Consider the following 20720-nt stretch of genomic DNA (forward strand, 5'->3'; position numbering starts at 1 on the left):
CAATATCTGAGTCTCAGCCTCTGCAGTCTGAGAGCAATTTATTATTTAAATTTCTCCAATATCCTCGTAACAGTAGAGTGTATTGTACCGAAATAGCGATGTAGAATTTGAATGAAGAAACGGAGCCCTGTAATCAAGGATAACACCAACTGTAAGAACAATGTACAACAAAAGCTAGAAGAGTATTCTACAAAAGATAATAAGTAGCAAATGGCAGATAGATAATAAAAAACAAGGTTTCTCTCTCTAAGTTTTAATGTACTTCGACCTTCGCGAAGCTTCGTAAAGTCTCTGCGCTTCGGCGCGTTTCAATACCCAACGCCGAATGAAAAATGCTAAAACCGCAACGAACAATAGTCCAACAATGACACCGACTACAATACCAGCAGTCGACGAAGAGGATTTTCCACTAGATGTAGATGAAGGCGTCGTCGCAGAGGGGTTGCCACCGAAAGGCCAGTAATCTCCACCATCTGGTGGTTGTACGCAGGTTAACGAGTTACCATCGCTGATTGAAGTAAAATTGCTTTGTGTCGTTGACTGAGAGACCGTACTCTGGTCAATGACAAATGCCGCAGGAGAAGGTGTGGTATCAGTTGAGCTACAATTGGGTCCTCGCGCGCCTATAAACGAAGTGTTGCCAAAAAGAACGTTATTCTCTACCGTGAAATTCTTCGCAGAAGTCATTCCAATAGCGTAACTGAAAGCACCCGAAAGACGGTTGTTGTAGACGTTGCCAGACAAGCTGACATTGTTACCGTATTCAGAGCCGAACCATGTCCGAGGGCCGATAGCGATCCCAATCCTGTTTGGGAGGGGAACGTGAGTGAAGACTTTATTAAAGCATTGAGAACCTGTATACTTGATAATAACGTCGTCCGAGCTCGTGCCATCAGTTTCATTAGACTCTTCTTTCTCGTCGGAAAATCCGCCAAGGATCGTGTTGTTGTACACGACTGTATTCGTGTAGTTCCCGTTCCAAGGATCATAGTCCACCATGTTAATTCCGCCTAAGAGTGTTTGCTAAAGATTTATCAGTCTCTAACACGATGAAGGTTTTAATGAAAACGAACGTTAACGACCCAGATCGTGTTATTATACACCTGGGTGCCTGGGGAGCCGAAAATAACAATCCCACCATCGGTAGGATTCTCAACCATGTTATTCCGCACGACTGCATTCTGACAGCTGATACTGAGCCCGTCTGCCCATTGCTGGAAGTCGTCCGTACCACAAGGCCCAACATCGTTATTCTGGACTGTAACATTGTTGCAGCTAAGGGCACCTTCCGAGATATGAAGACACGTCCAACCCCTAGGGTTATAAGACTTGACATATTCCACCAGCTGATTGGAATTGGAACCACCCATTTCCACATTTCCCCCACCAGTGACGGGAGCGCCACCATTCCGTGAACCATTGATCTATCAGAATACCGTGTTAGAGCCGCTGACATATACATGTTGGCTGATCGTGCTGTACCTGCACGTTACGCAGCCTGACTCCATCGCACTGAGCGCATGTTCCGTCGATAGCGGTGGTCTGTCCAGTGCCGTTATTCACCGTACCGTTCACGATAATTAGAGCCCTCGAGTCGTCGGTCGGGTAACCTTCTGTACTGATTTCTTGATTAGCAAACGCGAAAAGTATCGGGGCTTGGATAGGATATTGAGTGTTGGGGCATAATGATAAAATGTATCCTTGGCCAGAAGAGTTTAATGCAACGTTCAAACGATCTGTGAGAGTGTTTGTTGGGTCTGCTGCGAAACAATTGGATGCGCGAGGGGTATGCCTGTAACGGATGAGCACATGGCGGAGAGAAAAAAAAGAGTTGGGGCGCACCTGCGACTAGAGTAAGAATCCACAAATTTAGTACCGCCCATCTAAAGCAAAGGTAATGGAAAGGAAGGAGGAAATGAAAAACAGTGATAGTTGTTTATAGGTATCCAAACGGTGATAAAGAGCGTCGGCGGCGTATAGTGGCCGTATTGATATTTGCGAACGGCAAGCCTCACCGTAAGCCTTGCGAATGAAGGCAGATGAAGGAAGGCGACTATCAAAAGTCGAAAGAAAGGACTTAAATAAAACCGCGCGCCAAGGCTCACGTTGAGTTGGTTGTGCATCAATTTCCAGGGCTTTCCCAGGGCTTCCCCTGACCTTCATCTTCGTGTTATCCTATAGGTAGGTCATCCTCAATGCTCATATACATAGTGTAATAGAGCAGCCATTCGAACTTTTGGGCTTGAACCTCTTTAGTAACTCTACCTGCGAGTCTTACATTCGTGAGTTTGTGAAGTGAACGAGAACGATGGTGGTACGGTATTGGTCTTGGTACAGGCCTACAGGGACACATAGGGGTCCGTTGATCACTAAAAAGCACTAAAGGCAATTAGGACAAAGACATCGATTACATATAACGCGTTCCGTTATATATGCCCTCCAAAACCCTCCAAAGCTCTCAAGGATCTTTTCACCGTAATCATTGAAAACTCAACTTTCCTTCATCTCTATCTCGGTGGCCGCATATGGAGTTCCGATTCTGGATGATCCAACAAAAGATGCCTCGGGGTCAAGAAAATCAAGATCAGGAGTAGGAATATTGGCCATCGCATTGTTATTCCCAAAGGGTGTTTGGAAACTGGCAAGGAACTCCGTGGCGCTCATGATAGGAAAAGGGAGAGCAGACAACTCTGGGGACGCCAGTATATTGGTCTCGGATTGAACGGTGGCAGGTACTGATGTGCTGGATGCGTGTGCACATACAACACTCAAGTCTGTCCGAGTCTTGAACAGTCTGTAAAGCTTCGTGTTGCAAGGTTGCACAACTTGTTCACCAACAGCCAGCTTCGTATCATTAAATCTATTCTATCGATCGTATATTCAATAAGTTGCTCTGAACGTTGGTCGTAGATAGTCGTGGATTAAGTCTGCCTTTCTCCGTCTATCTGCCAAGGATTTGTTAGCTTTGTTAGCTGGGTGTTTTCAAATGTTCTCAGTCTGTATCTCTCCAAGATGTTCATGGCATTTCATGGTCTTTGAATAATGCTGGTCTTGTCAAAATGTCAACGACAGATCATCATTACTGAGAGAGACCTAAAATATATTGTTCCCATGATCCTGGTTTTTGTAAGTCGATATGAGGATCTATGTAAATTCTTGAAGGCAGCATCACTACCTTCATGGGAGTACTACATACGTAGTGTCTGGGCAATTCTCCATTTGAATTGAACGTATCGTATCAGATCGTATCATTCGGTATTCAATATCGGGGTTTTGATAAGTTCAAATTCATGGTCAGATTACAGTTCGTCTCAGTTCGTTCGGTCGACTTTAAGCAGGTCCAAGTCAATAATTATCTCTTTTCCCTTAGGTTGAGAATCAAATCTACGATATCAACTTCGAGGAAATGCGATCAATCACAATGAACAATGTAGAGAACAGAAGCAGATGGACAGATATGTGTAAGTTCCTGTAAGTTCACGCTAGTACTGTATTCCGATCTTTATATCAGTTACAGTACGGTAGCAGACGGTATGTACATGGTTCAGTGGTTTCTTAAAATATTATATACGTTTTCGCTATCCAGGGATTTGAAGGCAGCCCCAGACTATTGAATAATATCAAACAGCGTGTCCAAAAAAAAGTTTGACTTCAACTTCTTCGCACCTTCCCGAGCTCTCCAAACATTGCGCTGGCAATAAGTACATACGGTGCCGCTCAAGGGTATTCTGTTATTAGACAAATGGAAGGTTCAAACTGTTCAAAGTCCCATCCGCGGAACAGTAAGAAAGATCGTCATATTATTTCAGAGACCAACAGAATAAAAGATGGAGATTGGCCAAATACAATTTCTGAGCCGGTACAACGGAATCAACAGGAAAACTAATATCAAAAAATCAAGAACGCTCACTTCGTTGAAGTTCGTTTCACGCATTCATTGGGAGAGCACTTACCCGGACATAGGATTCCTATAGTTCGGAAGCTAAGCCGTTTCTTTAGCTCTTCGTCCTCAGCAGTAGGCCAGCATCTCAACTTGAGCACCAATTCCTCAAACCGGCTTCAACCTGCTTCGACCTTAGTATAGCACACATGTTATAGACCGGGAATATCAAACGACGAATAGAGGCAGAGAATCAACTGACGGTTTCCAAGCGCCTTCCGCCTAGTAGTATCTTAAGAAGAGTCAAGCAATGAATTCGGAAGCAGAATGTCCAAGAAAACATTTGTTAGTGAGAAACAGTCACATTTCTAGCTAGAAGGAGATGTCAAAACTCAAGAAAGGTCCCAGTGCGCGATGTCGACAATGTAAATTATATTGTCAGAAAAAAGAGTCATCCATCTTCGTCATTCCCGAAAATTTGAAGAGATAAAAACGGAATGTTAGCGGCGATACGAGGAGCTCCGGTCTCTATCACGATCTCCGTCTAAAGATCGACTACCCCGCCTGTACCTTTGATCATATCGGTCAGCTGAAGGAGACCGGCTATGTGGTTCGGAGGAATCCCGATCATGACGCTGTCGCCCCGTGGGTGAGCGACTATGTGGGCGATACGACCTCCCAGGAGACCGGAACCTTTCCAGGGTTCTTCCTCCATTAATGTCTCTGCCCCTGCCGCCCCCGAAAGATTCCAACAACTTTTCAACACCCAAAACTCCAGCAGATTTTTCGCTTTTCTTCTTTCGCTTCTCCTTCTTTCTTTCTTTCCGAGCGCGGCGTTCCTCGGGTGTTTCGTCTTTGTGTTTGCCTTTTGATTTAGACTTCTTCGCCTTTTTGAGAGCTTTGGCTTCTCGACGTTTTTCCAAAAGATAGTCTCGCATAGGGTCTTCGGGGTCGATCTCTGGACCAGAGTCTTCCGATGATTCAGAACCTGGATCGTCATCTGATTTAAAAATTAAAGTAGTATATCAGACTTCACGACGGGGTACCGAGCATGACAAACGAACCAATAATGATCTCAGGTTTCGCGTTCAAACTCTGTTCTTCGGCCTCGATCCATTCGCCATCCTCTCCTTTCGTCCGGGGCTGCTTGTAGTTCTTGACGTGATCTACACGCAAGGTTCGTTCAAGGACTTTTGCACCATTCAAATTGTCTACTGCCAGCACGGTCGAGCGTTGATCTTCGTACATGATAAATGCGAAACCTTTTGCCTTGCCAGTATCCTTGTCACGAGGCATATTGATATCCATAATCTCTCCATACCTGTAAATTAGTCTAAGTATCGCTCTGCATTGAAGAACACGATGAGAGCTCACTGGGAGAAAATAGTAATCACGTCACCTTCAGTCAGTTCTGTGTTGAGTCCGCCAGCGAAAACATACGCGGAATCCTTGTAGTCGTCGTGCCAGGACGCGCCAGACAAGCCCAATTTCAGCTCAGCATCGTTGATCTTATTAATTTCCTTTACTACACTGGAGATACAGGTTCGTAAGTGCCTTTCTCTGAGGAACTGAAAGACTGACTTCATGATAGTTGAGTTCAAAAGCGTAACTTGTTCCCAGGGTCTATATTTGAGTGAAATTTTTTTCAGAACGTTACGCTCAACGATGTCCTTCTCATTACCACCGATCAATGATAATCCAGATGGAGGCTGGGGCCCTTCCTCGTCCAACTTTCCTGGCCAGTTCAAGTTCAAGGACATTCCCTATGCTCCGTACTCAAAATCAGACAAGCTCGGTCGTTTCGCTGATTGGAACGAAACGACTTCCGATACCCGTCAGAACGCTGTAGGAATGGTCTCTACACAGAATACGCGAACTGGTCCTGGAGGTAGAAGGAGAGAAGGAGCTCAAGCCTTCGGTAGCGGGACTGCGAGTGCTTTCGCCTATTTCCATGTCGAGGACGAATCGTCCTTCTCCTTGGTCGACAACAAAAATGCACCTCCTCGTCGTGGAGGGACCTTTATCCGTGGCAGAGGTACTGCTAGAGGTGGTGTAGGTAATTACAATGCTAGGGGAGGTGCCCAGCGTGGTGGCCGTGGTGGATTTGGAGGTAGAGGCGGGAATGCACAACGTGGCAGACGTGGATGGAGAGACTGGGATAAAGTGAGTCGAACAGAGAAATTAAGAATGCTTTAACATTCAAACTTCTGCTTCCAGGGTGGCCGCGCTCGCGAATCTTCCGTGGTCATATCACCACAGTGGTCTATGCTGGAGGAAATCGAATTTCATAGGCTTGCCAAGCTGCGTCTCGAGGTGGACGAACCAGAAAATATGTGCGTTGCGATCTTGTCAAACATGATAATCTGCTCAATATTGTGAAACACAGCGATTCGTATGGTCGCTTGTTCGCCTACGATAAAACTTTCGATCGTATTACAACCAAAACTGAGAAACCCCTACAACAGCTCGACCGTATCAAGTATAACACAACAACTTCTGACGACCCTGTCATCCAGCAGGTTTGCTTCACTGTTCTCGACTTGATCGACTGTTCTTCTGACTTCTTTCATGGTCCAGCTTGTCAATAAAAACACTGCGACGATATACACCACCGATGTCATTCTTAGCGTGCTCATGTGTGCACCAAGATCCGTATATCCCTGGGACATTGTGATCGTTCGAGAAGGCAACAGTTTATATTTCGATAAAAGAGATGGTGGTCCATTTGACACAGTGACCGTCAACGAAAATGCTGCAGATCCTCCTCAGGACCCGTCCCCTCCTAATCCTAATAACCCCAACGAAAAGGTTCCTGATACACCCTCTATCAACTCAGCCACCTCTCTCTCGCTTGAAGCGACCTATGTCAACCAAAACTTTGCCTTCCAGTCCGTGGTCGAAACCAGTCCTCCACCTGCCGTCGACTTTTCCAACCCGAATCCCTTCTACGGTCCAGACGAGACGGAACCTCTCGCTTCATGTGGATACCGTTACCGTGTATTCGATCTCAGTGTTCAGGAAGACGAGAATTTCAAGATATGTGTTCGAACTGAAGTCGATGCTTATCTTCCCGGTTCTGGGAACCCTCGTGAAGGCCAAGGTTTGGTCACCATCCGAGCTCTGAATGAATTTGATCCTAGAGCTGCTGGGGCTGGTGGTGCCCCCGATTGGAGGACCAAGCTCGATTCTCAACGTGGTGCAGTCGTTGCCACCGAGATGAAGAACAACAGCTGTAAACTCGCCAAATGGGCAGTTCAAAGTATTCTTGCAGGAGCAGACCTGATGAAAATTGGGTACGTATTATATGTATCATCAGTCTTCCTTCCTACTAATTGTCTGGTATTCAGATATGTATCACGGTCTAATCCTCGAGATGCAGCTCGTCATGTTATCTTGAGCACTGCGTCAATGCGTCCTACCGACTTTGCTGCCCAGTTGAATGTATCTCTTAATAATGGTTGGGGTATTGTCAGGACCGTCGCCGATCTTTGCATGAAGATGCCTGAGGGCAAATACGTCCTCGTCAAAGATCCGAACAAGGTACAGGCACAACTACCTTTTTCTTCATGCATGACTGATTCGTAACCTTTATAACAGCCTCTCATTCGCTTGTATGCTATTCCAGCATCTACATTCTCAGGTGAAGACGAGGATGGGGAAGGCTTTGAAGATGACGAAGCGTAATTTCTTCGTTAGTATCATGAGAAACTTGAAATGCTTGATCATTACGAGCTCATTGGAGGTCCTGAGGCGTATGCGTACATGTAATATATATTGGGTGGCTGCTGGTGTAAACCTGATATCAACATTATTGTCTGAGTTCCACATAGAACCGCGTAGGGACCATTAAAAAGATCGGGCAGTGACTGAGCATAATTCCACATGTGACGCACCCGTGGCGTACTGCCTCTAAGTTTCTTTCAATTAAAATTTGATTCCGAAATTCGTAGTCTAAGGCATGTCTTTTGAATATGCATCGGTTTCCAAAGGTACGTTGGAAGAAATAGCTCTTTTGTGCACACTTTTTGATGCTTGACATGCAGCTCTTATGATAAGCCTCGCTATGGCCTCTATTGTCGTTGGGGTCTTCGATGTAAAACACTACTTCCAACTTCAAGTAAGATCACAGTCCAAACGTTACAAGCGACATTCTCAAGCAGCACCCATTTGAAGCTTGTCCCTCATCTATCAAAATACCATCAGGTTTGTTTTAATACACGATGTGCTTCTTGTAATCTCAACGAACCCAGTATTGGCGCTTAGCTTTGCACAATTTTGCATTTGCAAACTCGAGCGACTTATTTCTTGCGGAATTGATCCTATTTCAGGATGGAATACAAGTAGAACGTTGTTTTGGTTCCCTGAAATTCGCGGTACGAGCTCAACCGATGTTGTCCTCTATGTGGTTACACTCATTCGATTAAACTCGTGCAGTCTTTCATCTTGGTATCTACGTTGCTGTCCACCCTCCTGGAATTTATTTCTCTTCTACTATTTCATCGCGTCGGTCTCAATCATCTTTCCTCGGGCCCACTTGCACTGGTCTTCAGTATCCTGTACCAGTATTCCAGAATTGTTCCTCCAATTTATGAATTCAAGGTGTTTGGCATCGCTTTTAGTAACAAGAGCTTCATGTATGCTCTTGCCCTTCAGGTGCGACCATCATTGTTATGATCAACTCTATGAGCTAATTCTTTGCCAGCTCGCAGTCGCACGTCTTCCTGGCTCAGGGGCTGCCGCACTCATTGGAATTCTGGCAGGCCAAATCTACCGCTCAGACTTGATCAATCTCAAAAGCTATCGTTTAGGACCAACTATCATCGGCTTGTCGACGCGTTATCTCAGCCCGCTCTTGGGTTTTAATCGTCCCCCGCGACGCAGCAATCGTGCTTTTCCAGACGCATCCAGAAGAGCGACCGGTTCTCGACAAGTCTCTCCAAACGACGAAGTGGTAACCACAGCCAGGCCTACAACAGGAAGTACAAATTCGAGAATTCGAACTACTGCGGCTGCAGGAGCCGGTGGTAATTCAGTTGTTCGAGATTGGGTCCAGGGTTTGACTGGTCGAGGAGACGGTACTACGGCTGGTGTCAGGATTCCACCTGACAATGAAATCACCGAATTGACAAACATGTTTCCGGACATATCGAGGGAAGCAATCATCGGAGCTTTACAAAGAAGGTACAATATCATTACATCGTATTTCCAAGGCCAGAGACTCATTTCTCGAACAGTAGGAATGTTGAAGGCGCAGTCGAGACACTCTTAAGCTCCCAGATATCATAATCCATATTGAGCGCATGTTATATGAATCCTAACTCTGAGAGCCGACCTACCTAGGCTAAATTACGATTGTTTTTGACATGAAATCTCAGGTTTGGCCAATTTTCTTGATGTTTCACGATGGTCTTATAAGAGGGTTCACTTGCGGTTCTGTACCAGTGAGTGTTGACGGGGACTTATTTGTTAGTAACATATGGAATTTTTACAAGCGACGACGGGTTTCGATTGTTGCTTTAGTATGTATCGCTTTGGGGGTCTCTCCTGACTCTCTACGTCAACAGCTATCTCAACTTTTGCCTCTCCGCTGACGATGTTTTTGGAATAGCAAGCATTTCTCACATTCGGCACCTTCGTCACTGGCTCTTACATAGCTCCCACTAGTCATACGCTCCATTTACTAGTACCTGGCCTGGATCTGGTCATACTTTCTAGAGGATCTATGAAAGTCTCCGAGTTCCCAGGATGACATTGCAAATTGGGGTCAACCTTCAAGTGACAACACCCGATTTAACATGATACAATCAACACTGCTTCGTATGCTCGCTGTCAAAGGTTCAGCCAACTGAGCGAGAGTGCTCAGAAAATGGTAGCATATGGGGCGGCGTTTTTGCATGTGGGCTTCCTCAGCGCAGCAAATTTACGAATGAAAATAATTCCTAGACTCTACCAAGTAAGTACATGCTTCTGTGGTAATGCTTTCTTCACTTATATCTGCCGCTGGCCACCATAATCCGTCATCATGATTTGGCAAACGTCTCCATCGTCCGAGTCATATATATTTGAGGCATCTCATGGTTGAATCTCAAAATCTCAAAGCCTTATTATTGTCGGAGTAGTTTCATTTCATTGTCTGCAGGTACTGAATGAATTTGTGCTTTTCTGTTCTAAAAGTTAGATACAATTTAGATTTCGGGTTTATTTCTAACATTACAACCAATCCTTACAACCGAATACACATACTGATAACACCGCCCCAGTTCGTCAACTTGTGTTGACAGGATTGGCTACTAGATAAGTGAGCAGGTACCCATGGATTCGCAACGGCTTTGTAGCGGGTTTCAAGTACAGCGAAGGGAAGTCCAAGGGGACCTGTCACCGAGTCAGTGTTATTCAGTGTTCTGGGGTTGAAAGAGAGATCTAAAGAATGTTATGTCTGAAAATTTATGAAACGTTAACAGACGTTAAACCTGTCAGGCCTTCAAGATGCATGGGGCCTGAATCTTGCCGCTGGCTCAGATCAACATCGCATGGCAACCGTGAAAAACTTGAATGTGGGAGGTAAAGACACTGCCTGCATACGTATGGGTCTGTGAGCAAGACAGCGAAATATTATTAAATACACGGTAGCGACTAAAAGCCTGGGTTATAGATTAAATTTAATTATGAGAACTCTGAGGACTAGCAGAGCCTACTAGTACATGCAGTAGAAGGAGACAAAGGGTTGGAGCGCTTGAGCGCCTACTGGGTAGTCCGGGCCGGGGAACATCCGACAATGTCAGACGAGGCTGAGCCTATCGTTTACTGTTGGCAATGGACTAGCACTTCATCATCATTATTAATCCTTGCGACCACGCTTCATTCATTATGAGCAAGATGCTCCCTCCACCTCTGCTTGCAGCTCTACCCAGACCGAACGACGCGGACGCTCCTGAACAATTTTTGGTACAGTTACGCTCGATCATTAGAGAAATTTTGCCCCGCGACGAAAACACGCGAATCAGCGCTTCAGACAATGCTACTTGGGTTCTAATTCTAAATCAACTCCACGATGCGTTCTTGGTGACGTTTTCGTTCAACGATGTTTGGAATGCTCAACCAGAAAGAGTGAAGTTGGTGGAGGCGTGTTTGGAGACAATTGAGTCGATTTTGAATCGCGTCGATGGTGCTTTAATAGCTCGAAAGGAAGTTCCTGGGTCGAAAGATATTCCGAGGAAGTTATTCTGTGCTCTCTTCACGCTGTGCCACACATTGGACTTGTACGCCGACACAGACATCACTCCACGCGATGGCGTTTCTATGCCGGATGCTTTGCGCGAATCTGCGTGCCGAACAGCAAAGCTTATATTGAGGTGTATGGGAGGATGTCATTCTCCTACTGGAGACGAACCAATGTGGAAAATCATGCGGAGTATCATAGAAGAGTTGTTGAGTTTATCGCACGGTGAGTTACATGCTATCGTTTTCTTGGCCGTTTCCTGACTTTTTGCACAAGATATAATCAACTCTAATCTTCCTCTGGCCTTTCCCTTTGATGCGTCGCCATTTCGCAGACCTCGCTTGCAACCTATTGACCCGGACGCTTCTCAAGAACGAGTCATGATGATAATATCTTCTCAAGCTGACATTCCACGGTTTTTGAGTCTCATTATTGATATTACAACGAATGCTCTTTATCCAAACACTCTTTGTGGTTGGTTTCTCTTTGATCTGGAACAGAAGGTGATTGAAAATGTTCAGCAAACTTTCGACTACTGCTTGTCTGTCCCTTCGGCTGCACGATTTAAAGGATGTACCATGATTCTCTCTGCTCTTCCATTTGAAGTTTTAAAATGCAAGGATCGCATCTCACCTCTGATGAATCTCCCTTTTCGCCTTCTTCGACGACGTCTGCTGGCTGGACCTTCGACAGCATGGGATGTCGTTGACCAATTCTTTCTGGAAGCAAAAAATCTGCCGATCCTGGTAAAAGCTGAACTAGTAGAAATTCTTGGTTTCGCTCGTGGAGAACGCTTTGAAGGACATCAGGTAAATATATATTTTCATGCACAGTATAACATTGCCGACAACTTTCTGAAGGCCGTGGTCATGGCATATATTGAGGCTTGTTTTTCGCAAATGGACATCGATAGCCTGAATACTCTGTCCAAGGTGATTGCAGGAACAGAATTTCGAGGAGAAGTATGTGCTCGTATCTCCGAGGTTATACGAAAACGATTTGCAGTTCTAGAGGTCGAAACTGTCGTCAAGGGACCTCTGCCAGCCTCTCCGTGGAGAGGAACACTTTCGACTATCGTACAAGATCTGGCACAACCAGAAGAGGTAGACTGGATGGAAGATGACGATGATCAACGCTACGTGCAATATGCATTAGACGACATAGTTTCTTTATACAAAACGTTGGTCCCTATTCACCCATTTGGTTTTGTCAATGACGTGTTGATCTTCCTTTCATTTTTAGACGCCATCCTCCTACTCATGAATCTCGAACATCTGTACTTGAGTCAGCGACGCATCTCTGCGACCTCCTTCGAACAAGAGGTTCTCTCAAGTGGTCGACTACTCCCCTCTGCTTCGTCCTGTCTACGTGGTTACTGCAGGGCCCAAATGTACCGACAGACACTAAACGAAAAGTGTTCGTGATGGTCGCTGGACTGTTGAAGCTCCATACTATGAACGGATCCCCAGATGAGACATTATATCCTCTTGCAAGACTTATATATAGGAATCTCCTTGATTCGAATGCTAGTGTCCGATTGAATGTGGGGTAAGCCGGTAGTGTCCATTCCTTACGATTAACGTTCTGATTTTGTCTAAGCAAAGCTCTCGGGGCCCTGGTTGCGCTTTACGGCGAGCGGAATACTGATGTCTGGGAACGCACTGATGCATGTTTTGCTCAATTTTACGGGATCATGGAGGGCGGAAAGTTGACAGTGAAAGAAACGGCTGTCCTGGTTGTCGGCGGAATGGCCAAGTGAGTATTAAGTAGATTTGTTATGATCGAAGGAAGGAGTTCTGACGTCGGAATTCAGGGATCCCACTTTGCACAGTGATATCATTGGTCAAGCGCTGTGCTTCTTGGTCGCTCAGCTAGGGAGGACTAATCCGGTGCTGAAAGGCTCGGCCTACATGCAGGTACAACTTCCCTAGTTGTAAGCACCAGAAATTGACTGACCCACGTGCTTTAAGATTGTGGCGGCCGCTAAAAGCCAGAAAAAGACATCAGCCTATCCACTGCTCCTGCCATACATGGACAAGATTGCTCCTTTCCTCGTCACTCGGATGTGCTCACAGCCGACGATGATCTCCGAAACTTGTAGGCTTATGTGTATCAGCGTCGCAGATTTCCTCAGAACTACATTGGGAAAAACTCTTCCAACTCTATTCGCCAATCGAGAACAAGCTGTGCTCGATGCCATGGACAAGGAACTATCACAGACCCCCACGTCTATGTTCTTGCATAACAGCCATGGAATACTAGCGCATGTGTATCGACTAGATCAGGGAACACATAGTGCGCTTGACTTTATTACAAGAATGCTTTCGTCTGCAACAGTGGCATCAAACGGCAAAAGGACAACAGTAGATGCCCAGAGTATCACAAAGTCCTGTGTGATACCACTTCTCGCTGAGCTCGTCACCTCGTTGGGTGATCATAATGAATTAGTGGCACAGAACGTGCGTGCTCACGGACTGACATAGAACTTAAGCTAACAGGTTATATCTAGGCCATTGATGCATTGAGGAAGGTCGACAAAGTCCTGAATGGGTCCGATCGGGGAGATCTAGGGGCTTTCCTGAAGAATTATATGTTAGGATTGATATCGCATATCAACGATATGCTGCAGGACGTGCAAGGGAAGAAGTCGGTTGACGCTAAAAAGAAGATTCTGAAGAGTCTAGGAGTTCTCATGACTCAGATTGGGGCTGCAACCGCTAGCATAGCTCCTCAGGTTTGTCATAACAATTTTGTTGGTGTTCCAGTTTTGTTGATTAGCCTGGAAGATCATGGCCACATTTCAAACAATGGTTGGCTTTCCTGAGTTGTGTGAAGAGACCCTCTACAGCTGGCATCAATTTATCACCATGCTCAATGCAGAAGAATTGGCTCCTCACGTTGGCTCAACTAGCGCCGCTTTCGTTACTTCGTGGTCCGCTTTCACCCTTCCTGCACGATCACTAGCAAAAAAGACTCTAAAATATATTATCTTGGATAAGGGCTCGGAGCTCATTGATAATGGCCTTGATGATTTGGTGGATATGTCTACTATTCCTGAATTACGTGACATATATGAACACATACTCAACTTACGGGGAGAGTTAACCCCAGTATCGCGGTTGAGTTCAATTCTGGAGCGTGCTTCGACACACAATCATGCTATGGCCCTCCAATCCCTCCACGAACTCAAGCAATTCATGCTAATTGATCACCGAGATCTCATAAGGGAGTTGGCATCTGGCGACGTCTTCGATCCTTTGGTTGGGCAGGTCCTCGCGGTCCTTCTTACTGCAGCTGGACATGACGTTGACGAGAGCGATCCTCTCCGTTCACTCGCATTCGAATGCCTTGCGATACTTGGCGCAGTCGACCCGGATCGCTGCGAGCTGCGAGTGAAGGAATCATCTATGATAGTCTATCAGAACTTCGAAGACGACGAAGAATCGATTGCTTTCGCTCTCCATTTGATCACAGATCTCCTCGTAGAGGCCTTCCGTTCGACGAGTGATATGCGATATCAAAGTCATCTCGCATTCACGATCCAGGAACTTCTGCGCTTCTGTAACTTCACGCCCGCTTTGATTACCCCTAGCCGTCAGAGTGTTGCTGTTAAGGTTCGTAAGAGGTGGAACAGTCTACCCAAACATATATTGGAGACAGTGACACCTCTGTTGGAAGCGCGATACAACCTGATTCACACGTCGAGCCCATCTGTCCAGAATCCAATCTATCCGGAGCGGTCAACTTATAGAGAGTGGATTCAGCTTTGGACCATGCATCTCATATCTCAAGTTTCAGGTAGGACTGCACAAAAGATTTTCGGGGTTTTTCCTTCTGTCATCCGCAACAAAGATGTTGCGGTGGCTCATAGACTTCTCCCTCATCTTGTTCTTAACGTGTTGTTATCTGGATCGGAGGAGGGTACCACAGAAATTCGATTGGAAATACTCGCGGTTTTGGAGGATCAGGTTAATCTCGGTAGTACTTCGTCTTCTGACAAGAAGATTCTCAGTGCACAGGTTCGTCTAAACACACGATTGACTTTGACGTGGCTCACAACTTGCTAAGGCTGTCTTCATGCTTTTAGATCATCTCAATCGATGGCTACGCAAGATTCGGCAAGAGGTTACGAAAGAGAGTAATCCTCGTCAAGTTTCGGAAGCCCAAGAAAACCTCGTGAAGGTGGACTCCGTTCTGTCAAATATCAATCAGGATTTGTTAGCGAAAGCTGCTCTACAGTGCAAAGCTTACGCTCTATCATTGATGAATTTCGAAAGTCGTATTGTTGAGCTGCAACAACGTAGCTCTAATCACCACGATCTTCCGACGTACTATGAGCACCTTCACGAAATCTACGCCCATCTTGACGAGCCAGACGGAATGGAAGGTGTATCAACAATGATTCTATCTCCATCATTGGAGCATCAGATTCGGCATCATGAAAGCAGTGGCCATTGGACCTCTGCACAGAGCTGCTGGGAAGTGAGACTTCAACAATTTCCGGACAATGTCGATTATCATCTGGGCCTCCTTCGTTGCCTCAGGAACCTTGGGCACTACGGTCCGTTTGTTTTCTGAATTTGCGGTGTCGTTTTCAGTGAATAAATCCCCCTTATAGATACACTGCGCACCCATGTGCGGGGTGTACTGACACGAAATCCTGATTGGCAACCAGCATTGGCAAGCTTTCAAATTGAGAGTGCGTGGATGGTCGGCGCCTGGGAAGATGTTCAGAATATCGTCGACTCTACGGACGTCGCCACTGCTCAGATAGCCATTGCACGTCTCCTGCTGGCCTTGCGATCACGTGACTCTGCAGCTATCACTACCGCGCTAGATGGCGCTCGAATGGTTTTGGGTGGACCTATTGCAGCTGCAGGAGTGAATAACTATAGGCGGTCATACGAAGCAATGTTGGACCTCCATCTTACGCATGAGCTCGAGACCATTTATAACGCTATATCGTCTCTTTCGGAGCAATCCACAAGTGTAAATTCTGCATTGATGAGGCTGTCGGAAATACTGTCCTCTAGGCTAGACAGCACCCTTCCTACTTTCCGTACCCGGGAATCTGTGCTCAGTATGAGACGGACAGCTTTTGCTTTGATGTATGAATGTCATCCGCTTCTGACAGCCCAAAACTAACATTCTTTCTAGCAACATTCCCGGGTCGCAGGTCTTGAGAAAAGAAATCGGACGCTCATGGCTTGCTAGCGCAAAGATTGCTCGTAAAGCTGGCCAATGGCAGACTGCATATAGTGCCATGCTCCAATCTCAGCAGAACAAAACTCGATATTCGTTCATGGAGAGTGCGAAACTAGTAAAGGCCATGGGTGATCCACTGCATGCTCTTCAACAACTGGAAAACTCCATGCAGCTACATAATCTATTAGAAGATGAAGTCAACGTTGTTGATCTTACCAACGATGACAACGAAGAAAACCTCAAGAAAATGAAAGCGAAGGTGATCATTAAATCATAGAACCTTAGAATCTCTCTCTAACTTATAATCACAATCAGGTGCGACTCGTACGTGCGAGATGGATGAATGAGTCTGAACGTTTCGACGCTCGTATGGTACTCAAAACTTTCACCAACGTTGCGATTTTGATGCCAAAGTAATTATCTTGTCGTCTTGAATCGAGTAGCTGTATACACTGTTATTTTCTAGTTGGGAGAGCGGTCAATATTATTTAGGCCAGTTCCAGGACGAATGCTACAAGAATCTGCCCATCGCAGAACGTAGCAGCAGGTGAGTTCAGCTATTTTTTGATGAAAGAGCATGATGCTCATATCCAGTACAGAGGCTTGAAAATGAACCTTTCAACAATCAGGGCATACGCAGAGGCGATCAATCTGGGCACCAAATACATATATCAGACCGTTCCACGCCTGCTCACTCTATGGCTAGATCTTGGAGAAGATGCAAAAGTTGCCGAGACAGATACATTCAGACTGATAAATCAAGCTGTTTCTGGGGCGATCAAGAATTCCCCTATATACAAGGTGAACGAATTTCTATCCACTTTGATAGAATGCTTCCTGTGCTCACTTGTCGCGTAGTGGTTTACCGCATTTCCACAAATTGTGTCACGAATCGGTCACAGCAATCCCGAAGTATATAAGCAATTAGCCAGGCTCATCGCAAAGGTCATCCAGTCTTATCCAAATCAGGCGCTTTGGTTGTTCGCAGCCGTAATCAAATCGAAGAAGCGGGAGCGTTCCCAAAGGGGGAGCCTCATTCTTGAGCGTATTCGGGTTTGTGAAACCTCGACTTTAGACTTTTCTTCGTATTAATGTATAAACACCTCAGAATAATCCTTCTCTGGCGCAATCTTCGGTGCCCAAGCTTGTCAGTCAGAGCCTCGACATGACCAATGAACTGCTCGAATTATGCAACTTCCATACTCCGAATATCGAACGGAAGAAGCTCACTATGACGAGAGATTTCCCGCGACTTGCGAAGCTCGGAAAATCAAATCTGATAATACCTTTACAAGAGTCGCTTACTGCCAGCCTTCCCCCAGTTTCATGTTCCGAATCAGTACATCAGCCTTTTCCTTCAAACGCACCCACTTTTGCAGGTGCGCTAGGTCCTTTTAATCACCAAAACTGACTGATGACGGTGTATATAGGGTTTGCAGAGGAAATTGAGATTATGCATTCCCTTGCCAAGCCACGAAAGATCACTATACACGGGAGTGACGGACAAACATATATGTTCCTAGGAAAACCAAAGGACGATCTCCGAAAAGACGCTCGACTGATGGATTTCAATGCTATCATCAATAAACTACTCAAGGCAAATTCGGAATCTCGACGTCGCCAACTTCGTAATCTATATTCACCTCGTCTTACCACGAGATATTTACTACCAGGTTTTATCTTTAGATATTCGAACCTATGGCGTTGTTACGCTCAATGAGGAATGTGGATTCATCCAGTGGGTTCCTCACACAAGGCCCGTCCGTCCAATTATCGTCAACCTATATAACAACAGACACATTCCCGGTTGGGTATACCTCCGTTCTTTCCGTACTGCTATATTGGTGCTGATTTGTTTGCTTCAACTTTTAGGGTGCAGAGATGGCGGACGTCTTTACCAGGATCAAGGGCACAAATGATGGTAACAAAGCCGCGGACCTCTTTACCAAAAAGATACTAACTCTGTAGGTGTTGTGGGTTTCGTTCGACAAATGTACTGATAACCCGGAACAGATTCCCGCCCGTTTTCCATGAATGGTTCATTGAGACCTTCCCGGAACCCACTGCTTGGTTAGCAAGCAGGCTGACTTATGCTCGAACGACTGCTGTGATGTCCATGGTTGGATTTATCTTAGGGTCAGTCGTGCTTCGTTTCTCTGCATATCATGCGTCCTTCCCTCTGATACTTCGCAGACTCGGTGACCGCCACTGTGAAAATATTCTGCTGGACGAAAACACAGGGGACTTGATACATGTCGATTTCAATTGTCTGTTTGAGAAAGGAAAAACATTTGAGACTCCAGAACGAGTGCCGTTTAGACTTACCCAGAACTTGGTTGATGCGTTGGGCGTGACCGGTGTGGAAGGTGATGTGTCACGTTTTGCAACGTTTTGCATTGAGCTTTCTCGAATATTCATTCGATTAACCAAAGGCGTATTCCGTACGGCTTGCGAAGTGACGATGCAACTACTACGCGATAACAAAGACTCGCTTATGAGCGTCCTAGACGCTTTCGTACACGATCCTTTAGTCGAATGGGAAGAAGAAAAAATGAAGTTGGTACGTCAACGTTCATAGATCCGTATTCGATCCGTCTTCAACCTGGAAAAATCTTTACCACCAGGATCGTAAACAACAACATGCGAATGCTACCGACGCTCAGCGAAAGAACGCTGTCAAGCCAGCCACTGATCTACGGTCCCTGGCGAAGAATTCTCTAAAGGGGATCGAGAAGAAGCTAAGAGGACATTATAGACCTACTCCGGAGAAGCATGCATATGAGAAGGAGGTGTCGACCAGTAACTTAGTGCAGTTGCTTATCCAGGAAGCCACGGATATTTCGAATCTGGTACGTCTCGTTTAGTATCTAGCGTTTCTATTGCGTTGACTGTACCCTGTAAGGCGAGAATGTACCCTGGTTGGGCATCATGGCATTAGGATAAATTGTGGTACATAATACAGTAAATACGATTTGTGTAGTTATCACGGCAATCATCTGTTCCACATTGTTCTAAAGCTCGAGATTTCACCCTTGAAAAACACGAAGGAGTCTTCTGTGCGGGAAGTCTCGAATTTATGGGTTCCAAGAATACTGAAAGAGCGGGAAATTTCACAGAATTTTCCCTCTAAACGTACACAGTTACCAAACGTATTACGGGCATCATGATCTTGACCGATATCTCCTCCATCCAATATGACCACCAAACAACTCCTCCCTTCATTGCAAAGCCGCTCAAGATCTTTTCCATGAAAAAGATACCGAACCTCTTTGCTACATTAAGCAATGTAGTCCAAAGAATAGGGGTATGTTTCGTCAGCAGGTGTCGGAAGGGGACTTGGAAGAGGGGTCTCGGATGGTGACGCAGGGAAAGAGTTAGGGAGAGGAAAGCCTTGGCACTGTACACAGAGACATGTAGGGGCAGCATAGTTGGAACTGTAGTACGGGGGTGGGTAAGAATTGGCCGCATATGTATCTGTGTGTACACGGGCCTTCGGCGCAGAAGTAACTGAGGGCCAGGGAAAATGGCTAAAGCCGGTCACTGGCCCGGGATGTGAGTTATATACATATTGACGAGCCGGAGTTGACGCAGGCGTATGAACGCGCTTATTCTTGGATTCCGGAAGGTCATCGGGAGTAAGGTAGTTCCATATGCTCGAAATGTAATGTGGGATGGATGAGTAGTAGTCGTCATCCTCGTCTGTGGTGCAGTCCGAAATGAGAGATTCCGGACGACAGATATCAGAAACAAAGCTAGAGTCGAATTGTTCGCGAAAAATAATGGGCGATCGTGGATGGGAGTTCAGATCTGCGGGAGGCTCAGACTTTGTTCCACTGGGCCGCGCGATAGCGCCGAATGGGTTCGGGGATTTCGTGTAGGATGTCCTCGGAGGGCTTATGGGAAGAGGAGTATCCAGGTGAGGCAAGAGCTCTGCTGTGAGAGTGAATTGCGCGGAAGACATGCTTTGGAGTGAATACTTTTAACGAGAAAGTGGGTTATTGACTGGAGAAATTGTTTGAATAAAAGTACGAAGAACCCTTTTATACTTCAAGTCGCAAAGCTGCGGGGACCTTGATTGGCCTTTGAGCTCACATTGAGCCCATTCTGGGAAATAGCTTGGACACTATAGGACCATTGTCGAATAGGTCATGGCCCGTCAATGGCCTATCGTCGGCCAAGTGATCGGATCCACTATTCACACAGCGCGCAACAATTCCGACAAAGAAGGGGCCATTTTTGTTTAACGATTACGACGGATGCCTATAAGAGGTAAAAGAGGTGAGATGAGTAAAGGGAAGGAAGGCTTTAACAGAACGATGAGGGCCTGCAGACTTACCCAAATAGTGATATTGTGGATCGTCGTTATTGACTCAGGTTAACACTAGAATCTACTTTGAATTTAAACTGATCAGGAAT

The 20720-nt window shown here is 45.8% G+C and overlaps 8 protein-coding genes across 8 annotated transcripts; 5 read left to right on the plus strand and 3 right to left on the minus strand.

Moving 5' to 3' along the window:
* Positions 1–28: 28 nt before the first annotated feature.
* On the minus strand, positions 29–2248 carry C8R40DRAFT_1249875 (uncharacterized protein). Its single transcript, XM_046233680.1, has 5 exons — positions 1843–2248; positions 1483–1792; positions 1074–1424; positions 863–1023; positions 29–805 (listed from the first exon to the last, which is right to left on the minus strand). Exons 1-5 carry the CDS (start codon positions 1881–1883, stop codon positions 247–249), a joined length of 1422 nt encoding a protein of 473 aa, XP_046087556.1. The 5' UTR covers positions 1884–2248; the 3' UTR covers positions 29–246.
* Positions 2249–4380: 2132 nt separating this feature from the next.
* On the minus strand, positions 4381–5479 carry C8R40DRAFT_1272022 (uncharacterized protein; the record flags this gene model as incomplete). Its single annotated transcript, XM_046234062.1, has 5 exons — positions 5462–5479; positions 5255–5410; positions 4945–5201; positions 4568–4880; positions 4381–4537 (listed from the first exon to the last, which is right to left on the minus strand). Exons 1-5 carry the CDS (start codon positions 5464–5466, stop codon positions 4381–4383), a joined length of 888 nt encoding a protein of 295 aa, XP_046087557.1. The 5' UTR covers positions 5467–5479.
* A 66-nt stretch (positions 5480–5545) lies between these two features.
* C8R40DRAFT_1042466 (translation initiation factor eIF-3 subunit D) lies at positions 5546–7564 on the plus strand (the record flags this gene model as incomplete). The annotated part of the gene is made up of 6 exons (XM_046224082.1): positions 5546–6043; positions 6098–6213; positions 6267–6399; positions 6458–7173; positions 7228–7420; positions 7478–7564. 6 exons carry the CDS (start codon positions 5546–5548, stop codon positions 7562–7564), a joined length of 1743 nt encoding a protein of 580 aa, XP_046087558.1.
* A 274-nt stretch (positions 7565–7838) lies between these two features.
* Positions 7839–9166, plus strand: C8R40DRAFT_1160257 (uncharacterized protein; the record flags this gene model as incomplete). Its single annotated transcript, XM_046229989.1, has 7 exons — positions 7839–7869; positions 7924–7997; positions 8054–8083; positions 8131–8253; positions 8315–8533; positions 8583–9061; positions 9091–9166. 7 exons carry the CDS (start codon positions 7839–7841, stop codon positions 9164–9166), a joined length of 1032 nt encoding a protein of 343 aa, XP_046087559.1.
* Positions 9167–9620: 454 nt separating this feature from the next.
* Positions 9621–10596, plus strand: C8R40DRAFT_140471 (uncharacterized protein). The gene is made up of 3 exons (XM_046234149.1): positions 9621–9833; positions 10175–10262; positions 10342–10596. Exons 1-3 carry the CDS (start codon positions 9747–9749, stop codon positions 10443–10445), a joined length of 279 nt encoding a protein of 92 aa, XP_046087560.1. The 5' UTR covers positions 9621–9746; the 3' UTR covers positions 10446–10596.
* A 2584-nt stretch (positions 10597–13180) lies between these two features.
* On the plus strand, positions 13181–14086 carry C8R40DRAFT_1017262 (NUC010 domain-containing protein; the record flags this gene model as incomplete). Its single annotated transcript, XM_046222945.1, has 4 exons — positions 13181–13394; positions 13464–13558; positions 13609–13833; positions 13886–14086. Coding segments are annotated over 4 exons (735 nt in total), but the record flags the coding sequence as incomplete, so codon positions are not given.
* A 1090-nt stretch (positions 14087–15176) lies between these two features.
* On the plus strand, positions 15177–19242 carry C8R40DRAFT_1160258 (latcripin-1; the record flags this gene model as incomplete). The annotated part of the gene is made up of 16 exons (XM_046229990.1): positions 15177–15660; positions 15718–16207; positions 16257–16563; positions 16620–16717; positions 16771–16851; positions 16904–17105; positions 17163–17357; positions 17413–17683; positions 17735–17932; positions 17991–18115; positions 18177–18268; positions 18318–18440; positions 18498–18670; positions 18737–18864; positions 18929–19153; positions 19207–19242. The coding sequence occupies 16 exons, from the start codon at positions 15177–15179 to the stop codon at positions 19240–19242; spliced, it is 3228 nt and encodes a 1075-aa protein (XP_046087562.1).
* A 170-nt stretch (positions 19243–19412) lies between these two features.
* Positions 19413–20579, minus strand: C8R40DRAFT_140332 (uncharacterized protein). The gene has a single exon (XM_046234148.1). The coding sequence runs from the start codon at positions 20263–20265 to the stop codon at positions 19582–19584; it is 684 nt and encodes a 227-aa protein (XP_046087563.1). The 5' UTR covers positions 20266–20579; the 3' UTR covers positions 19413–19581.
* Positions 20580–20720: the final 141 nt, after the last annotated feature.

Source organism: Lentinula edodes (genome assembly GCF_021015755.1).
Source record: "Lentinula edodes strain Le(Bin) 0899 ss11 chromosome Unknown C8R40scaffold_13, whole genome shotgun sequence".
Classification (NCBI taxonomy): Eukaryota; Fungi; Basidiomycota; class Agaricomycetes; order Agaricales; family Omphalotaceae; genus Lentinula; species Lentinula edodes.

Bases quoted from the DNA above. Each gene is read 5' to 3' on its own strand.
- C8R40DRAFT_1249875 (XM_046233680.1), bottom strand. From the start codon at position 1,883: ATGGGCGGTACTAAATTTGTGGATTCTTACTCTAGTCGCAG. The intron at 1,024-1,073 runs GTTCGTTTTCAT...ATAAATCTTTAG, and splicing joins ACACGATCTGGGTCGTTAAC to CAAACACTCTTAGGCGGAAT. The intron at 806-862 runs GTATACAGGTTC...CCTCCCAAACAG, and splicing joins TCGGACGACGTTATTATCAA to GATTGGGATCGCTATCGGCC.
- C8R40DRAFT_140471 (XM_046234149.1), top strand. From the start codon at position 9,747: ATGGTAGCATATGGGGCGGCGTTTTTGCATGTGGGCTTCCTCAGCGCA. The intron at 9,834-10,174 runs GTAAGTACATGC...ATTGGCTACTAG, and splicing joins TAATTCCTAGACTCTACCAA to ATAAGTGAGCAGGTACCCAT. The intron at 10,263-10,341 runs GTCAGTGTTATT...AAACGTTAACAG, and splicing joins CCAAGGGGACCTGTCACCGA to ACGTTAAACCTGTCAGGCCT.
- C8R40DRAFT_140332 (XM_046234148.1), bottom strand. From the start codon at position 20,265: ATGTCTTCCGCGCAATTCACTCTCACAGCAGAGCTCTTGCCTCACCTG.